The following is a 19,179-nucleotide window of genomic DNA, read 5'->3' as shown; positions in this document are numbered from 1 at the left end:
TAATGCTTTGGTCAACCATAAAATTTTTAATACACAACTATGAGCCCGTTTATATGAATTCAATGAATTGTGGCTAAATAAGGACACGGTATGATTATAACGTCCGTCGTCAGGCTTGCGTTACGACAGCTCGCCTTCTGTTGCCATGTCGTAAAACACTTTGTCCGACCTGCCAGTGAAGAGAGACAGGAGGCCTGAAAGCTTATAAATTTATAGATGATGAGAGAAGGGTTATCAAAACGCACTTTCATTTTATAGACAGTGTTATAGTCTTTCTCACGATGATTATAGAGAATGTGGAAGCCTTGAAGTCATGGCTGGCAAAACTCCTGGAGCCAATGTGAGTGTTGAATTGAAATGACATTTAGCTCGCATGCTACGTAGCTACGCTAGCTGGCTAGCCAGCGGGTTAGCCTTGCATCAATGGGGACTTGCTAGAAACTAATGGCAGATTCTTGCACGAGTTAGCGAGCCACCATTGCCGCTAGCTGGCCTTTTCATAGCAAAGAGAGACAGCGGGACTTTTCATTAACTAAATAAATTAAATGTGCACACAATGTAGTATGTTTGTCTGTGTTTGTTGCGCTGTTATTTTGGGTTAGTTAGGCACGTAGTTGGCTCACGATAATGTAACTTTATCACAGCTCTGTAGCAAGCCAGCAAACTGGAACAGATAACCTTACTTACATGGTGCTACTTGTGATTTAAATAGCTAGCTGTTGGACTATATGTGTATATATAGCTTACGTTACTGAGTTCTGGTTTGTCATGTGTTTTAAAAATAAATAAGAATCGTTTGCTCTAGGAGTTACATTTGTTACAATCAGTCTTTCTTCCTCTCTTTCAGACATAGAATCATCAAATTATGTAATTACAAGTGGAAGCAGATGTTGCCAAAGAACGCACATAAATGAGTTGACGGATTTAAATATTTAACAGAGCCATTTAAGAAGAATTGGTGTGTAGAGGGGTGGATGGTGTTACATAGGCTCTAGTAAACAGGTGATGCAGTAGCAGTCACCCACTGTCTTGCATATTATGGTATGCTCTTGGAAGTATTGCTAGGTTGCTAGTATGCCATGGCTTGCTTCATTTGGTGTCTAGCAGTTAGTTGAATCTTGATGCAATGGCTTTAAGTTACAAAAGATTTCCACAGACATCTTTTACAGTATTCAAGTAGTTGCAAGCTCATGAATGTCTGATTTGTAACAAAGCCTTTAGGGCAGCCCTATTTGCAATGCCTGTTTTTTCTTTTCAAATGCTAATTTGTGATTAAGCAGTGTTTGCCTGGTTAGTGTTTTTTTCTGTTATTTTATCAGGCTCTACCACACTAACAACCCATTTGGTTGTTTCAGGTCAAATGACAGGGAAATGGGATAACAGTTTGATCCAATTTAGACAATAGCTGCTATGTAGTTAGTTATGTTTGGTTTGGAGTTGTCAAAAGTGCTTTCCTGGGGCTTTGTGTGTTTGTAATGTTAGTAATATGTGATAGCCCCACCACTTTCTGGCTGAGAGGATTTCTACCATGATCTGCTATCAAATAGTTTGATAAGAGTGGTATATGTTTGGAAAGCTTTCTTTCTCTTGGGTTAAAAGTTTGGAATCTACTTTTCACTTTTTGCAGTGATGTTCTGCCCTGCAGGCGTTGTTGGTTTCACTTGGCACTGACAATAATTAGGTTCATTTAGAAAATTTCTACATGCATGGATAGTTGGACACTGACACATCACTGGCATACAGTATATTGCATTTGGTTTAATTATGGAATTGAATTCAATTTTTCTCTCTCAGTTTTGTCTCCCCTATTTCTCTCTTTAAACAATTTGACAAAGCCATCATTGCTTTTTCCTTTTGCATTGTAATGTTAAATCAAGTTACTCACTGGCTGATGTTGACAAGACATATTCTAACCTTCAGATGTGATGCTGACCCGTCTGCATTAGCCAACTATGTGGTTGCTCTTGTGAAGAAGGACAAACCAGAGAAGGAGCTGAAAGCACTTTGTGCTGATCAGCTTGATGTCTTCCTACAAAAAGGTATGGACTCTACACAAGGAATTTTCGCCTATGAGTGCAACATGCATTTTTGGTGTAGACTCTAGCTCTTGCTGGTCAGTAAAGCTGTGCAGAAGTTTTCCCTGCAGCAGTCATTTCCACCATTCACCAAACAAGGGAACAGCATTCATCTTACTCTCCTCATACATCCCACAGACAATAGAGGCTTAGCAGTTATGTCACAAATCCACTTGGAGCTCCAGCCGGTGGCACTGTGGAGGTCCTTCAGTGAAATTGTTATTTCCAAATAATGGCCAAATTGACAAGGATCATGTTAGAAAAAGAGTTACAGACGGAGCAGGTTGATCTTAAACAAAGCAAGATTTATTTATTTTTCTTTTTTAGTTTATTATGGAAGAATGTTCATGCAGAAGCATAAAAAATATGGACTTTCTTCTAAACTGACACAAACCAAAGTGACAAGTGTCAGCCTTTATCTCAAAACACTACATGTTGTTGCTTGAAAAAAATCAGTTCCAATAAAGTCCAACAGAATAAACTAAATAGAACTCATTTACCAAAGCACTAAGTATTTAACTTTTTAACAAAGATACTCAATGACTCACCAGTAGCCCCAGTGGTCCAGTAGTCCAGAAATCATATGTGCTACCAAGGGGTAGTGATACTTAGCCAGTCTGCCACTATATGTTGTTTACATTCTACAAGCAGACATCATGTTAGTGGAGCATCAGATGTAAAAACACTGAGATGGTCAAAATGCACAAAAATTAACAGTGGCTTTTAAAATTCCTTCCAGATCATAAGCTCAAGGTTATACATTCAGAGATGCAGCCAGCTATACATTATCACCATCTAGATCATCACACCACTAGAGGGCGTGTCATATCATTTAAATGCACTCTTAACAGCCTGCTGTATTACATGAAGCATCAACTTGCTTGCCTGGGTTAAGTTTTACTGTCTGTCCTTGTATGGTATGGACAATAATGTATTTACAGGGGGTCGATAGGGTTGGTCATGAATACACGTCTTCGCAATTTATTTATCTCATGTTGAAAATTATGGGTGTTAAAACAACAGTTTATGTTAACACCTGAGTTTTAGTTCAGGCTGTCAGAACTTAACTATCACAACCTGTAGTCTTTAGAATAACATACTTAAAGATTGCTGTCAAATAAATGGGTCCAAATACCTAATTGAATGTACTTTCACTTGGCATTAGCTCCTTTATTTCATTTTTTATTATGTAATATATTTATCAAGTAGTTTTCCCCAATTTTGTCCATGTGCTGTTTCTGTTTTTGTTATTCATTTGGAGTTAATTTTACTTTAGAAAAATTTAATGCAGCCAGGAGCAAGGAATATGTAGTGTGTGTGGTGTGTTTCTGGAGGAATGTCAGTACATTTCATGCCAGAGGACCAATTTGCTCTTTGAGGGATAATGTGCAAAACTGTACACAATTCTCTTGAAGATTATATCTATTCACACGAATCATATTTTCATTGCAGAGACAACAGGATTTGTCGATAAACTTTTTGAATGTCTGACAACCAAGAACTACCTGGGAAATCCTGCTGCCAAGGAGGCTCCTAAAGAGGAGGTCAAACCACCTGCAGTCAAATCTGATGTTGTGGAGGTGAGTAAAGTATCTGAGAAATGTTTGGACTCTGAAAATAAATAGCCTGCCTGTGGTCACATATTAAAGCATCTTTCAAGTGGTTTTGTAGATAAGCAGGTTGAGCATAGCACAAAAATAGGCACTCTGTTTGGATGAAAGGATTTGATGACTATCTCAATGTGTTATTAGACAGCAGTTATTCATGTACCTTGACATTATAACCAATAAGCTCTCCAGACTGAGAACAAAATGTTTTTTTGATCAGGTCTTAGTATCTTTAAATCTCTTTCTATTTTCTAAACATAAAATAGAGAAGAGTTTAAGTCGTAACTATTTCTTTTTCCCTTAAGGCTGAAACTCCAGAGGAGGAGAGAGAAAACAGGTGGAGGAGAAGTCCTCTGAGAAACCGCTCCGACTTCAACGAGTCCAGGTATGGCTGTGGCTTCAGGGATTTGTTTGTCTCAGCTCAGCTTAATGACCAAGCATGGGGCATATGCAGATATTATTCTTACATGTGAGATATACAGCATTTACATTCTTGCTTAATGTTGAAATGTCCAATACACAGGACCCTTCCTTTCTTACTGCTGATGAAAACCCATCATTTTGCATGGTCTAGTTGTGTAGAGATGGTAACGTGGATACATTTGCATGGTTAGTTTCAAATCCAATGGGTCCTGCTTTTAGCTTGATGAAAACACTGGTTCACTTCACTGTGTAAAAGCTGTTGTTAGTGAAACTCAACACTTCCTGTAGATCTTAAACACTAACAGCCTTTCAGGGGAAGAAGGGGATTATGCCCCCAGAAATACTTTAATAGCTTTAGTGTAACGTAGATGGGAAAAAAAGTTTTGTTAACGGTAAGCAGCAGGAGTAAATTAACACAGTGCATTGGAGCCGTTCAGAAAGAAGGGAGGCTTTTTACTAAAATATGATCAAAATATTCTTATAAAACAAGGGAAATCACTAGGGGTTAAAACCTCTCTCTAATAACTACGTGTCACAACTAACAGCCCAGTTCTCTCCTCTGTACAGTTAGATAAAGGCCACTGCTTGAGAACAGATTTCAAGGTGCATATTAATAGATACATATTAAAATATGATCCATGTATCCTTATTTGATCGCCATTAAGACCCATACTTGTCTTAGTCTGTTTAAGCTTCCATCCTGACAGAGCCTGCTGGGATAAGTCTGTCTGACTCTTGCATTTAAAACCAGCATAAAGACAGTAACTCAAATGTATTCCCTCTAGGAGCCGCGATGACAGGAGGCGAGACGAGCGCAAGCGCCGTGACTTCGATCGACACGGGAAAAGCAGCAGTGACTCCCATCGTGAGCGGGAGCGGCACGAGCGTCGCAGGGGCAGCCCCCGCGGGAGGAGCTACAGCCGCAGCCGGAGCAGGAGTGGCAGCCGAGGAAAGAGCAGGGACAGGGAGCACAGAGGAGGTAGAGGTGAGAAAGTTCCCCTCTGCACCCCAGCCTCTACAACCAATAACAAAACAGCACAGGGGACCAGACTCAGGGGTATTGAAGTTCCTTAGGCTCCCGTCAGTGCAACTGAACTGTGCATTAGTGATGCAGAGGTGCTGCTGGAGGGTTCTTGGGTGTGAGGTGCTTTTTGCTCATTGAGAGGGCACTGAATGGAGATTTGGATGTAGCCGCGTTGGATTGTTGGTCAGTGTTGCTGGGAGTTGTTATCGATAAGGAAGAATGTGGACAGCTTTGCAAATACATCAATGGGGATTCAACAGCACGGGCTGGAATTGGCCGTATTACCCTCAAGGTTAATCTACATCTCTAAATGTGTGGCATGATGAGAGGAGTAGCTGTTTTTAAAAAGTGTAATGCTTAAAGGGGTTCACTACTTTCCTGTAATGTTTTATTTGTATTTTGTTAAAATACCTGTATATTTCTTCTTTTCTTACAGACTTTAAGTCAAAGTTTGAGGTGGAAAGAAAGGATACAGATGGCTACAACTCTTCAACCACATCCGGCTCCCAGCAGCAGCAGCAGCAGCAGCAGCACCCGCCGCCTCTCCTGCCCCTGCCCACACCTCCACACCCTTTTTCCTCCTCTTCCTCATCATCCGCTGGAGTCTCAGGAGCTGGAGGTGTTCCTATAGCAACACTGGCTCACCTGCCCGATAGCACCACAGACAGCTGGTCGGGCTACTATGGCACCCAGAGGCAAGATGGTGTCGGGAAACCATTCAGCAACAAGCCCGCTTCACTCAAACAGCGTTGCAGGGATTATGATGGTAAGAATGAGTGATTAATCTTTTCCTCCTTACCTTTGATACTTGCTGTCTATCAGTTATTCTCTTCTTATTAACATTCCTTCCTCCATCTTTGGGTCTTTCATCTGTTATGGCCCAATAGTAATTTGCACTATTCAGCTGCAGCATTAGGAAGATATTATCTGGCATCTGTAAAAGATGCAGCTTTTTTTCAAATAGAAAGAAAATGTCGACGTTGAGCCTTTTTGTCTAGTATATGACATGTACATTATAAGATTTGCTCTGGCTACCTCTGTCTCCATCTTCCCATGAGGGTTATTGATTGCCTTGTTTAGTCTCATCACTAATGACCACTGTTTAGCACTCCATCTCTTGTCCCCAGTGAAAAGCAGAAAAGCAAGCAAGCTTGCACCCAACTCATCACAGAGACACAAGAGGGTTTAAACTTAACCACTGTCCCTGAAGCACACTGTGATCTATCACAGTGCTCAAACACACCCACTGAGGACCCAGAGCCTTAATGAGACTTAGGGGTAAATACATGCACTGTACGTCTTAGCTGCTTTGAGCTTGGACTCCCATTGCTTTTTTGTTTTTTTCTTTTATATTTTCATATATATATATATATATATGAAAATTGTTAGAATCTGTACTGTACTTAATTTGACCACCAGGAGCCCAAATCCCTTATGGTGTCTGCAAACTGTAAGATTATAGCAATCTTGTAAGTTTATTGCAAGGCACACTGCACAACATGGATCTAATGAACTTGGGGTACAACATTGGGTTTGATTTATGATGTTGACACCCACTGAATCATAGGCTACTATACAAGTCAATATGCAAGAATAAAAAGTAATCAGCGTTTGTTTTTCCCCACAGAAAAAGGATTTTGTGTTCGTGGGGACCTTTGTCCATTCGACCACGGCAATGACCCTCTCATTGTGGATGATGTAAATCTACCAAATATGATCCCATTCCCGCCTCCACCTGTTATGCCCCCCGCCGGCCTGCCCATGCCCCCAATCACCGAGCCCCCGCCTTCCCTCAGGATGCCTTCGATGCCACCTTATGGCCAGCCACCGCCACCGGGCGTCTTCCCCATGCCTGGTAAGTGGTGCCCCCACATTGTTGCATAAATTTTAACTTCTAGAACCACTGCAGCTAGTGGAAAGAACAGTCTGTTATAGTCCTACTAAGCATTTGTTTGCCCTGATACACATTTGCGCCACTTATCAATTTCTCAAAATGGGCATTTTTTATTTTTGGAGAAGTACATTTCCAGTCACTTATGTTCAGGTCTTGTAATGATAGATTTGATAGATTATTTTATATTATTTCAGATTATTCTTTTATTTTATGCACAGGGATCAGAGTATATGATTGATTTTAATGACAGAATTTCAGTAGTTCTTTCTTTGCAACCCCTTTTTCATTTCTGTCTTGTATGTACCTGGTGAAAGAAAATAGTTTTTCATGATACAGCTCCGTCTCTGGGCCAGTCTTACACACCATCCTGCCTTTCAGCACCACACTTACTGAGCATCTTATGTTTGCTCTTTATTATTATGTTGTGTGAAATTTCTAAAATGGTCACTCAGCATGATGGAGATGGATTTTAAATTTGGAGGCAAAATGTAAGTCAGAGAGAAAAACTGTTGGTACTGTACTATAACCTAACACTATAGGCTACTCATTGAACAGCTGATAGTTTCAAATAGTTTTATTTTTCAGATGTGTTTTAAGAAATCAGTATATTCCTAACTAATGGTTTGTAGGAGCATTTTGTGTTTTGAGAAAGGAAGGACTGTTGATATTTTCTTTAGTTCTCTTTTGTGCATTTTAATTTTGACCATGAACTGTTATCTTGTTATGTAATAACCAATGACAGCTTCAGTCAAAATTCCTAAATTATGCATTTACCTTTCTTCCTGCATACTAATAGTAGTACTAATTGCTGGAAGTTTTAAGATATACTTGTTTTATTCTTGCTGCATGAACAGGAGTTGGTGAGCAAACTGATATTTCACATTTTTTAAAAGGAAAGCTGATAGTGATTTAAACCCTGCAGTCTGTTTGTGGCTTATTCTTCCCGTTGCTTTGATTTATACTGGTTCTTGAAGTGGTGCTCTGTCTGAATATTTTTTTTTTCTGATTTGCTATAAATTAGATGTGAAATATATAGTCTGTTTCCACTTCCTGCCACCTTCACTGTCATATTAAAACAACCAGTGTAGCACGAAAAAAAGTTTCACTGTCATACCTGCGATATACATGAGACATTAGCTTGGGCTTGTGTCTCCCTCAGGACCCCCACTGATAGCAACCAGTGGGATTGATACCCCCAACCACCAATCTGCAATCACTTCTTCTCCTCCTATTGGACCGCCTGGCGTGGGGATGCCACCTACTCTTCCTCCTCCTCCTCCTCCTCCTCCACCTCCTCCTCCTTCATCCTCGTCTGTGTCTCTTCGTCCCCAATATGTGCAGTCTGAATGTAAGCAGCAATGCTTTTCCTATTCAGATTGGGACTGTGTGTTTGGAAGCAACATTGCTGTGGCTTTTCATTTGAGTTTTCCTTATATTGATAATTGTGCTCATTTTATTTCCTGCTATTTGAGTTTTCCTTTGTGTTCAGTTTATAATTACAGTAGATCGGGCTGAAATCAGAACTATAATAGCCATGTGAATGAGAGCTGTGTGTCTGTTTTCTGTCATTTTAAGTTGGTTTTTGTGTGATGTTGTAGTATATGCACCGTGTGATGTCCATGTATTTCTTTTGGCAGCAGTAACAGCTGTTGACCAGTGGGTAGCACTGTTTATTTACCTAAGAGACAAAGTAGCTTTGAGCAATTAACAACTCTACTGCACCTAATTTTGCAGACTGCTTTTGCCTTAATTTTGCTCATGGATACTTCCAGTTAAACAGAAGAGCAGAAGAGGTCTATTTTGATTTTATTGCAAAATCAGATTTTTACTTTAATTCAACTCTGACAGCTAAAATTACAATTGTCATGAAAGGTCCCATTTTTTTCAATTTTGCCTTTGTGTTACACTAAGCTTTGGCTCAGTATAAATATTAACATGATATTACTAATATATTAATATAACACATCTTACAGTGTTTTATCTTGTTTATCATCTTATGATTTTTTTTTTTCAATTAGTATAATTGTACTTTGATTTATTTTCTTCATATGTGCGTTTTTTTAAATATTTTTTGTCAGTATTACATATTTTTTTATTACTCGTCAGAGTTTTATTTAACATAGAAAGTCACAGGTTAAACTCATGAAATTTCTACCAGATTGTTGTGTGAAAGATAAGGCTTGATCGCCAGACACCGTTTGTTTATTTATTCATTTATTTATGTAGGACTGCTTGTTTTCACTGTGTAACTTCATGTTCTGCGTTGTGTATTTAGTTAGTTTTTTCACATTTTCATGTTTATTTCATATTCCAAGTAACAGCCTCTGTGTGTGTGTGTGTGTGTGTGTGTGTGTGTGTGTGTGTGTGTGTGTGTGTGTGTGTGTGTTCATGATTACACATTAGATAACTATGATCCAGAGGGCTACAACCCAGAATCCCCAGGGCTGACTACAGCAGGTCGTAACCAGTACCGTCAGTTCATTCCCCGGGTGCAGACCCAGCGCTCCAACCTCATTGGCCTCACCTCCAGCGAAGGACAAGGCTCCAGAGGTAGCAAGTATTTCACTTCTTAGTGCTCATGTTTTTCCTACTTTACTGGACTGGTGCATGTGTAATCAATGGAAAGGTTTTCTCCTCATGCCAAAACTCATAATTTTTAAGTTTTCTTTGTGTTTGTGCCCGTGTGTGCATCTTGCAGCTGCAAACATAGTGATCCAGACAGAGCCAGCCACTGTAGCCAGCACTCCTGGAGGTAACGTGTCCCGCTTCAACACAGAGCAGGACAGCAGGAAGAGAACCATGGGACACAGTACAGCTGAGGGACCAGCAGCTAAAAAACCCTGGATGGAAAAGTAAGGATTCAGTGATGCGCACACATTTGAAAAGTTTCCTTTCAAAATGATAAATTAAAATTTGACAGGGAAAAAAACTCCTGCCTGTAAGGAAAAATCTTAATCTAGGATTGCATGTAGTCTGTACTGCATCAGTATTATGTCCAAGGATCCAGTCACACAAGCCCACAGAAAGAAAACTGAAGTGCTACTATTTGAAACTAAAGAAACTGTTGTGTCATGCAAGATTGTTTTCACTTGCCAGGACATTAAGCCACTGCAATGAAAGAAAACAAAGCACCAAAAATGGCGCTAAGAACATTTGTTTACATACAGAACCAGTAACTGATTATTGTTTTTGGAATTAAGATGAGAGCTTTGAACTGGTTCTTTTCGTCCTCTGGACATGTTAGCAGTGCCTTAATGGCCTGGAAACTCAAGGTGATAATAGACACCTAATACCTTCACTGAACAGGTCCTTGTTTTGTTAAGAAATTTGAAGAAACTAGTTGGCATTGAAACAAATTGGTGCCTTGCCCCATTTCCCGTTACTGCTAGGTGACTCATAGGTCAGGAGCTGATCTTTTGTCTCAGTTGTGGTCACCAGGTACACGCAAACATTCCCGTAATCCACCTTGAGCCGTCCCATTTTTAGCATACAACTGTTATATGGCCTGTAGGAATTCAGTATGAAGGCTTGAACCTCCAGGTCATCAATATGGGTTCCGTTTCACTATCATCGTTAGGAACTTGCCTAAAACATTGATTTAGCTTTTCTTCTTTTTCCAGTATTTTCCCCTGAAAAAATACCTTGGCAAACATACACACTCTATTTCTCTCTGTTTCAGGCCAAACTTTAACAACCAACATAAGAGCAGTTTTCCCAAGAGGAATCACTATGTGAACACCAAGCTGGAAGTGCGCAAGATCCCTCGGGATCTCAACAATATCACCAAGCTCAATGAGCACTTCAGCAAGTTTGGAACCATTGTCAATATACAGGTAAAATGCTTCACTGGCTCCTCTGCACTAAACAAACCTGCAATGGTCTACAGTTGTCACTAACAAGCGTAGGCATCACAAAAGGCATCACATTTACTATATCCGGCTCACATACTCTTTTACACTCAACATAACTTGAGAAATGACTAGTAAGGATATACAGAGTGAAGACTAATATGGAGCCTTTTAAACATCATAAAATGTGAATGTTAGAAAACAGCATGTTAAATACATTGTGTCATTGTATACTTATACCTGACTCGAACACTCTACTCTCAATCCAGGTTGTGTTTGGCGGAGATCCAGAGGCAGCGTTGATTCAGTACACAAAGAATGAAGAGGCCAGACGGGCCATATCCAGCACAGAGGCGGTCCTCAATAACCGCTTCATCCGTGTGTACTGGCACCGTGAGCCCGGCGCCAACACCACAGGGCTTCAGCAGCAGGAGCACAGCTCAGGGAGCCAGGGAGCTGGATCACCACCCACCCAGGGGCCGCAGCACTGCAACATGCATAAGGTTTGCATAAAGTGATAAAACATATAGAAGTCATTTGTCTTTTATTACTGATCTTTTTGTCTTACCCCATTTCTGAACCCCATCAAATTTACCCTGCAGGGGGTAAAACAGCACAATCCAGCAGCCTACGTGTTGAACAAGACTGTACCAAAGCATCGCCTGGCAGCAGCACCTGGGACCACAGCTCCAACCAAGCTGGATAGCCTGAACCCAAACACAGACGCTGTCACGGTAGGTTTTGTGTGTGAGTGTGTCAGGTGATGCTAGACCTAGGTGAGATAACATTTTCTGGTTGAGCGCAGACCACAAAGGGTTGGTCAGCAACGCAGCAGCCTGGGTTAGGGGTCTGACCTATGGCCCTTTTTCTACATGTCATCCCCTCTCCCCCTGACTCTCCTGTCTCTCTCTCTAGCTCTCTCTCTCTCACTGTGACTGGCCATGTGAAGGAAAAAAGTGCCCAAAAAAACATTTTCAAATAATTGTTTTTGTTTTTGTTTTTTTAATAAAATGGATCAAATGGTTGGTGAGTGACATATGAGCTGTTGTGGCTTCCTTTTTTATTTCATTAATTTTTTTTAAAGGTATATTTTTCTCAGTAAAATTTTGGGCCTGTCGGTCAGTGCGTCCAGTCTAGAGGCTCTCCAATTAACAGGTACAGATTTTGCAGTACTCAGAGCTGAACAGTATAGGCTGAATATAAATGACACACTCACATCAGGTCACTACATGCAGCCCTATGGTGTGTGCCACTGCAGATGGGAGCACCACTGCAGCATTTTCAGCCGTTACGACATCACTATGAAACTAGAAGCTGTACAAACGTTAGATGAGGATCTCAGTTCAGTTGCACTTCCCATCCAGTCTGAAACAGCTCTCAGAGGATCTGCAAGAAACAGTTGGAGAAACTTGTGTAGAGGTGGACGACAATACAAGAGAATAAATAATCATTTGCCTGCACGCATCTGTTATGAGCTGTTGGTGTTTAACAATGCATTCTTGTTTGTGTCTATGTCTAACTGCTGTCTGTAATCTCATTCTGATGACCTTAATGTGTGTCTCTCTCTCTCTCTTTCTCTATCTCTCTCCCTCTCTCTCTATCTCTATCTCTATCTCTGTCTCTGTGTGGCACTTAGGTGGCGCCTGCACTGACAAACACCCAGAAGGGCCCCTACACTTCCACAGCCCTCAAGTCGTCCTCAAAGAGCCTTGGGAAAACGGGAAGAGCACTAGAAGCACAGGAAGTCCTCAAGAAGAAACAGGCATGTTGCTTAATTTTTTAATGCATATTTTGACTGCGACAAGAATAGCAGAGCTAGGATTAGGCATTTGTGTTTCTCAGGGGCCACTAGTGAGAAGCATGCTTCCACTGAGAGAGAAATTGTCCACTGGTAGCAGTGTATTTTCCACCTTTGTGAATGTATTTTACTTATTGTTTTTTCTTTTTTCTTTTAGGAGGCATTAAAGCTCCAGCAGGACATGAGGAAGAAGAAGCAAGAGATGTTAGAGACACAGATTGAGTGTCAGAAGGTAAGACTGACTTCCCATCCATTTATCTCTGCAAGTCTTGTTTTTCTTCTCTTGCTTTATCTCATGTTTACTCACTTCTCCCTCCACTTTCTCTCCTACCACTTCCTTTACACCTTCCTCTGTCACACTGCTTGTTCTTCCTCCTCCAGGCCTTGATAAACCGCCTGGAGAAGAACCGAGGGATGAAACCTGAGGAGAGAGCCAACATCATGAAGACCCTGAAGGAGCTGACGGATAAGATCACCCAGCTGCAGAATGAAATGAATCCTGCCTCCCAGGTCTCCAGTACTAAACCCAACCAAGGCCAGACCAAGACCAAGACTGATGTAAGCTTGGACCCTCTTGGGCTGGCCTGTTTTGAAACTGTCAGTTTGTCATGGCTTCTCTTTATTCAGTGAACCAAACAATTTCTCATCTTTCATGACATGTGACCAGGCCCAGAAGGAATTACTGGATGCAGAGCTGGACTTTCACAAGAAGATGAGCTCTGGAGAGGACACAACAGACCTCAAGAGAAAACTGGGGCAGCTACAGGTTGAGGTAATGCACATACAAACACATACACATCTGGTACACAACCACAGACACAAGATCTGAAGGAAATGCCTCAGAGGAAGTCAGGAGATCAGATAATGGTCACATGTATCACTCAACACTGACTGATTTCATAGAAGTAGAAAAGAGGAAACTAATATCCGCATCTAAATAACTTTTTTACAGGTAGAGGATGAAATTCAGAACTGCAAAGGAAGGAAACAAATGGTATTCGTACACTGTGTAAATGGCTACCAATAAAATCAATAAAGCAATATTTTGATCGCCAGAGAGAAATAAATAAAGCCTGGTTTATACTTCTGCATTGAATTGACGACATAAGTGTGGCGTAGTTACGGTGTAGCCGCACACCATACACCATAGCCTGACACGCACCTCCGTCACAGTAATTTCACTAAAAGTAATTGTTGTTCAACATTTATTAGCACACAAATATAAATGCTCACAATAATGTAGGCTGTGAGTTTATCCTATGTAGAACCCAGAACCAGGCTTGATTTAAAAAAAAAAAAAAAAAAAAAAAAAAAAAAAAAAAATTTAAAATGAAATCCTCAGTTTTCAGTCGTTTTGTTATTCCTACAGTCACGTTCATGTTATGTTAATTGGAGGGGGAAAAAACATTCAGATCTGGGCCAGAAAGAATTTGTAATCGTGTAAACATTTGTATGGTGTCTGAAAAAGTGTCTTTAAAAGTTTGGCTTTCAGGGATATCTCATAAATAGATATCTCCTCTCTTCCCTCTAGCAGCACACAATAACACAGACAAGGCCAGCTATGTCACAAGATCAGCCTAACAAGAGCAGAGCTTTTGTTAGCAACACCCTGCCTAGCATGTTTTTTCCCCTCTACCCCCGTGGGTCTTAAATTAGCTAGTTGTTAAAAATGCATATCCCCCCAATCCATCCAAACCCAACCCTCCTTCTGCACATTAAACTGCAGCCACTTAAGGAAGCCCAGAGGAACAGACGCTAACGAAGCCAAATCAGACACAGGTCCTACACTGATGGAGCCCAGTCTCATTAAAGTTTGAGTCGCTGGTCCTTGTAAGAAAATCGCAGGATGACAATTAGAGGGAGAGAAGTGAGGGAGGGACAAATGGAAGAGAGTTGTGAGGTTGTGCAGTGGTTAGGAAGCAAGGGGATGTCATTTTAAAAATGGAGGAATGACAACTAATGGTAAAGGGCAGGGCGCAACAGAGGAGACCAGAGTCAAGAGTGTCGGGCATGTTTGAGCTGAAGATGAGGAAACTGTTCATTGTAATTTGCCTATTTTATTGTGATTATCAATGAACAACAAATTTGTTGTCGACACATGATAAATAAACATACTGTAGTTTCCTGACATGTTTGTTTTCCCATCAAAGGTAAAAACAGCCCAGCTTCAAGTTGCACAGTCTGGTTACGTTTTCTGCATCTGTTCGTAATGATTTTTTAAACACAGCCAGGCGGCGCCCTTATATTTTCTGTTCCATGAGTACTGAAGTAAGCAGAGCATCAAACCTGCCGGTCTATCCTCCTTTAGGCAACGCGGTTGGGCCTGATTCGGCCTCCAGCGGGCCGGGGTCGGGGTCGCGGCAAGATGGCACTGGAGCCCGGTTCCATGCACGTGGGCCGCGGCAGGGGCCGAAGCCGGGAGATGATGGCTCGCGGCGGGGCCGTGAACCGTATGGTGGTGGACCACAGACCCAGAGCCCTGGCAATTTTGGGGGTCACTCAGGAGGAGAAGGAAGAGCTAATGCCTCACTTTGTGGTAAGGAGCCAGGAGTTGACAGTGAAACTGTCACACAGAGATTTGAGATGATTATGGAACAATGACACTGAAATTCATCCTGATCCTTTTTTCTTTTTTTATCTTAGAAATTTGGGGAGATTGAGGATCTCCGTGACCAAGACGCAAACAGTGTCGTCATGACCTTTAAAACACGAAGCGAAGCAGAGAATGTAAGTCACATGACTCCAAATCAAGCCACACCGTCTCTGCCTTTTTCTTACTCCCTCTCTTTCTTTCTTCCTTCCTCTAATCCCCTCTAATTACTGACATGGTAAAATGAAATTTAAGAAAATTTTTCAGTTTTACGGATACAAAATTAGTGAAAGCTTCAATTTTCCTCCCATTTGTTTTTCTAGGCAGCGAACCAGGGAGCTAAGTTCAAAGGTCGAGTGCTGCAGATTTCCTGGTACAAGCCCAAGACGCCTTCTGTGACAACGGAGCCAGAGGAGGAAGAGGCGAAAGATGAGGAAAATAAGGTATGACACATCACACTCAAACCCAAGCACTTGATTTGAAACAAAGCGTATGTTTTATCATTTAGTGACATGTCGCCACTAGAAACCACGAAGGAGTTCCATGTACAGAACAACTAGAAATTCTATGTGGGGAAAGTTTCCGAAGTTTTAGTTATATTCACAGATTTTACTTGTACATTTCTTTTCAGTGCTTCTAAATTTTTCACTGCAGCTCCCAATGGAAAATCAGGGCAAGCCTCTCAGTACTAAGAGCATCTAAGCCCTTTGAGTAAAACTGCATTACTGTCAGATGAAATCCTCATACTGTATTTTCATGTTTTGAGTTGTGTCGTTGAGGTTGCGTTCTTCCTTGTGTGCAAGCAACTTTTATGTCCTCAGGGTCAGTCCCATCACTTAAATATGCATTTTATATATTTTTTGAATTCTTATTATAATCATTGTGTAAATATGTCTTAACGCAAGGAAGGGATGTCACAAGAACCGATACTTCAGTACCAAGTCGAAGCCAAAATTCAGAAAATGTGATGGTTAGATGCTGAAGGTACTCGAGATGTGATTCCTCTGGGACTAATGAGGGCAGTATAATAACCGCCAAGCGTTCTAGTCTGACATCAAACTCAAAGAGAAGAAAAAGGCAGGCACAGTACACAATAGTAGCAACACCTTGAATGGAAGCAGCAAGTGCAGGTGCAGCAACAGGTCTGGCGCGACATGCGGGGGGCAGCAGAACTGGTTTATGGAGATATGTTGTATTTGACACGGATCATCAGGGACAACAACCAGAAGCCAGATAGTAAACGGTGTTGAACAGCGTTTCAAATAAATGAGGAAATGCTTCAAACTTATCTAAGCAGCTCAAAGACAGACATATGGATCTTTATACAAAATTCAGGGTGAGTGATTTACAGTTGTTAACTTTATATTAAAATGCCGTCAAAATGTCCAGAATCATGGCATTTTGTTGCTATTGGTACCGACTACCAAATTTCTAGTATCGTGACATCCCTAATGCAAGGGCAGAGTTAGAGACACAAAGCCCTTCTCATTTCAATCCAATTCTTTCTGATAAAATCATCCTGCTTTGTGAAGTGTGAGGGGCCCATGATGCTACCAGTCCTCATTTCCATTTGTGCTGGAGAATTCAAAAGAATGCAAAAGTTCCCACTCTATAGGACATACCTGTGCAAGCTAATGCAATTGAGTACAACAACCCTGCAACAAATCCTTACTTTGTGGAGATTATAATGTTCTTTTTTTTGTTAATACTGTGTCATTGAGGTGTTGTATTGGATTATACTGAAAGGTGTTTGTTTGCTGCCATTTACAGATGGTAGTGAGGTTCATTTTACATGCCAATGAAATCGAGCACTGTGTAAATAATCTAAACAACTTGTAGACGTCACATTGCAATAAACACACGTGTTTTCTAAGAGGCAGTAGAACTGATTTGCCAGGTTGCACAGTGGGTATAAAGTAACAGGTTTGCACAGCGGTAAACGGTTCAAAGCTTCTCTAGTGTGATCTGGCTTTTTTTTTTTTTTTTCATTCAAATAGAAGGAAGCTAGCTCTTACTTGCCTGGTGAGGAGGAGGAGGAAGAGGAGGAGGAGGAGGATGACGACGAAGACGACGAGTACGAGAGCCGATCGTGGAGACGGTGAAGGCATTGTGATTCGTCGTTACCTGCTCTGCAGCAAAATCAGTGGTTATTTTTCCTCACGCAGATAAAATCAATACAGCAGAACTCGTCATTTTTTTCCTTTCCAGTATTTTCAAACTAAGTAATTTTAGACTCTAATCAAAGTAAAAACATCTTTACTTTATTGTACATCAAAAGAAGTTTCGAGGGTCGACAGTTTTTGTATCCCTCGACTAAACAATTATTTAAAACATCTCACTTTTGCTGAGAAAGATAAATGTTAAGTTGTTCTTATAGATAGAAAAACATATGTAAGTTTCAGTGTGCTTACCAGATGATTAATATCAGTAATGCACAACATTTGTGTCTACTGTGAATAGGTATTTTTATACATACTGTATTTAAGCTCTTTTTCTCACCAGTTTTTGAAAAGTCTTGTCCTCCGTTCAGGGACAGCCATTCCATCACCATTAGAACGTTCTCTGTTGCTAACCAGAGAGATATTTATTTATTTTTTCCACTGCATAAATGCCCTGTGCCACACCTACGTTGGCACAGTGTGGTGTGGGTTTCCATTTCACTTTAATCGCAGTTTGTTTTTTGGCATGGGAAATCCCAAAATGTTAAAGGATCCAAATATTTTTGACAGTGGCTCTGTGTGCTGGCATGAATACATGCTAGTTTGTGCATGTTGTATTCCCAAACAAACAGAGCCACCCCCTCCCAGCACTCAAAGGTGCTGATACTGTACCATGACCATATTAGAGCCAGTGCAGGTACAGAAGGATACCAGTGCAATAGAAAAACTCTTAACAATGTTTACAAATTGCCATGTCCATGCACGACAGATACAGTCTTGTAGTAAAAAAATTCAAATTTTCCCCGTGTGTATTTTGTTGTTCACTCAATGTCCAGTGCCACTCTGTGTAAATACAAACACCCATGCAGGTGTTCTACATTTTCTAAGAGTGTGTTACATTTTTCACTTGTTTTATTCTGTCACCTGTTCATCCAAAGGGCCTGACAGGACAAGGATCAGATCACCCATTTCAAAAATGTGAGATCCATAGACAGGTGTCTGAATGTAATACTGAACAATTGATTTTAATATATATATATATATATATACATATATATATATATATATATATATATATATAATTCTTTTTGCCTACACAATCAGCGGATGGCTGAATTTTTACAAGATTTGTGATTTACTTTGTAAATTTTGTAAATGCTTGAAAGAGAAATTACTGTTGTACTTTTTTTTCTTTTTTCTTTTTTTTTTTTTTTTTAGTTTTGTTTTTCTGTCATTTTAAATGAATGACAAGGATGCGTCAGGTAGAAAAGGTCAAGCAAGAGTGCATAGCATCACTGCTAAGTCTCTGCTTATTCGCAAGAATTTTGCATTTGTGACCAGTCCACATTGTTATTTCACTAAATTTGTCATCTAAGTAGCACATTTCTTTTAAAGAACCATTCAGAGCTGCTCTGATCTGTGGAAAATACTCGGTTGAAAGGCACCGGGGGGTGGGGTGGAGTGGGGTAGGATGGGTGGGTGGGTGGGTGGGTGGGGGTGGTCATGCACCTCACAATATTATTTGTGCATTAGTGCAGCTTTGCCTACATCTGAATATTGTCAGACAAAGCTCGACAACCCAATCTAGTGCAACCACAATGTGCACCTTTCATGACAAAAAGTTTCTTGCGTGTGTTTTGCCTTTATACTGTATTTTAGAATCCTCAAGGTGGGAGGAATGAAATCCATTCAAATTCAGTGAACTCGATGCAAGATAATACATTTTTGACAGTTAGTTTTTTCTTTTGTTGTTTCCCTTAA

At 40.6% G+C, this 19,179-nt stretch overlaps 1 protein-coding gene across 2 annotated transcripts; it reads left to right on the top strand.

Annotated features, from left to right (window-relative positions):
• Positions 1-182: 182 nt before the first annotated feature.
• rbm27 (RNA binding motif protein 27) lies at positions 183-18,429 on the top strand. Of its 2 annotated transcripts, XM_022738820.1 has the most exons (22): positions 183-340; positions 1,921-2,039; positions 3,528-3,655; positions 3,988-4,067; positions 4,891-5,090; positions 5,566-5,895; positions 6,757-6,984; positions 7,878-7,883; positions 8,183-8,371; positions 9,427-9,573; positions 9,722-9,875; positions 10,703-10,856; positions 11,141-11,374; positions 11,474-11,605; positions 12,508-12,633; positions 12,827-12,901; positions 13,051-13,227; positions 13,337-13,441; positions 14,978-15,205; positions 15,313-15,396; positions 15,583-15,702; positions 17,257-18,429. In XM_022738820.1, exons 1-22 carry the CDS (start codon positions 282-284, stop codon positions 17,359-17,361), a joined length of 3,180 nt encoding a protein of 1,059 aa, XP_022594541.1. In that variant the 5' UTR covers positions 183-281; the 3' UTR covers positions 17,362-18,429. The 2 variants fall into 2 exon arrangements, with proteins under 2 accessions (XP_022594541.1, XP_022594542.1); XM_022738821.1 differs by lacking the exon at positions 7,878-7,883.
• Positions 18,430-19,179: the final 750 nt, after the last annotated feature.

Source organism: Seriola dumerili, unplaced genomic scaffold (assembly GCF_002260705.1).
Source record: "Seriola dumerili isolate Sdu_G_001 unplaced genomic scaffold, Sdu_1.0 BDQW01000040.1, whole genome shotgun sequence".
NCBI classification, from domain to species: Eukaryota; Metazoa; Chordata; class Actinopteri; order Carangiformes; family Carangidae; genus Seriola; species Seriola dumerili.
Note: the sequence above shows the minus strand (reverse complement) of the source record. Positions and strands in the feature narration are given on the sequence as shown.

Excerpts from the sequence above, each read along its gene's own strand:
- rbm27 (XM_022738820.1), top strand. The coding sequence starts at position 282 with ATGATTATAGAGAATGTGGAAGCCTTGAAGTCATGGCTGGCAAAACTC. Across the intron at positions 5,896-6,756 it reads GCGTTGCAGGGATTATGATG|AAAAAGGATTTTGTGTTCGT; the intron begins GTAAGAATGAGT and ends TTTTCCCCACAG. Across the intron at positions 12,634-12,826 it reads AAGTCCTCAAGAAGAAACAG|GAGGCATTAAAGCTCCAGCA; the intron begins GCATGTTGCTTA and ends TTTTTCTTTTAG.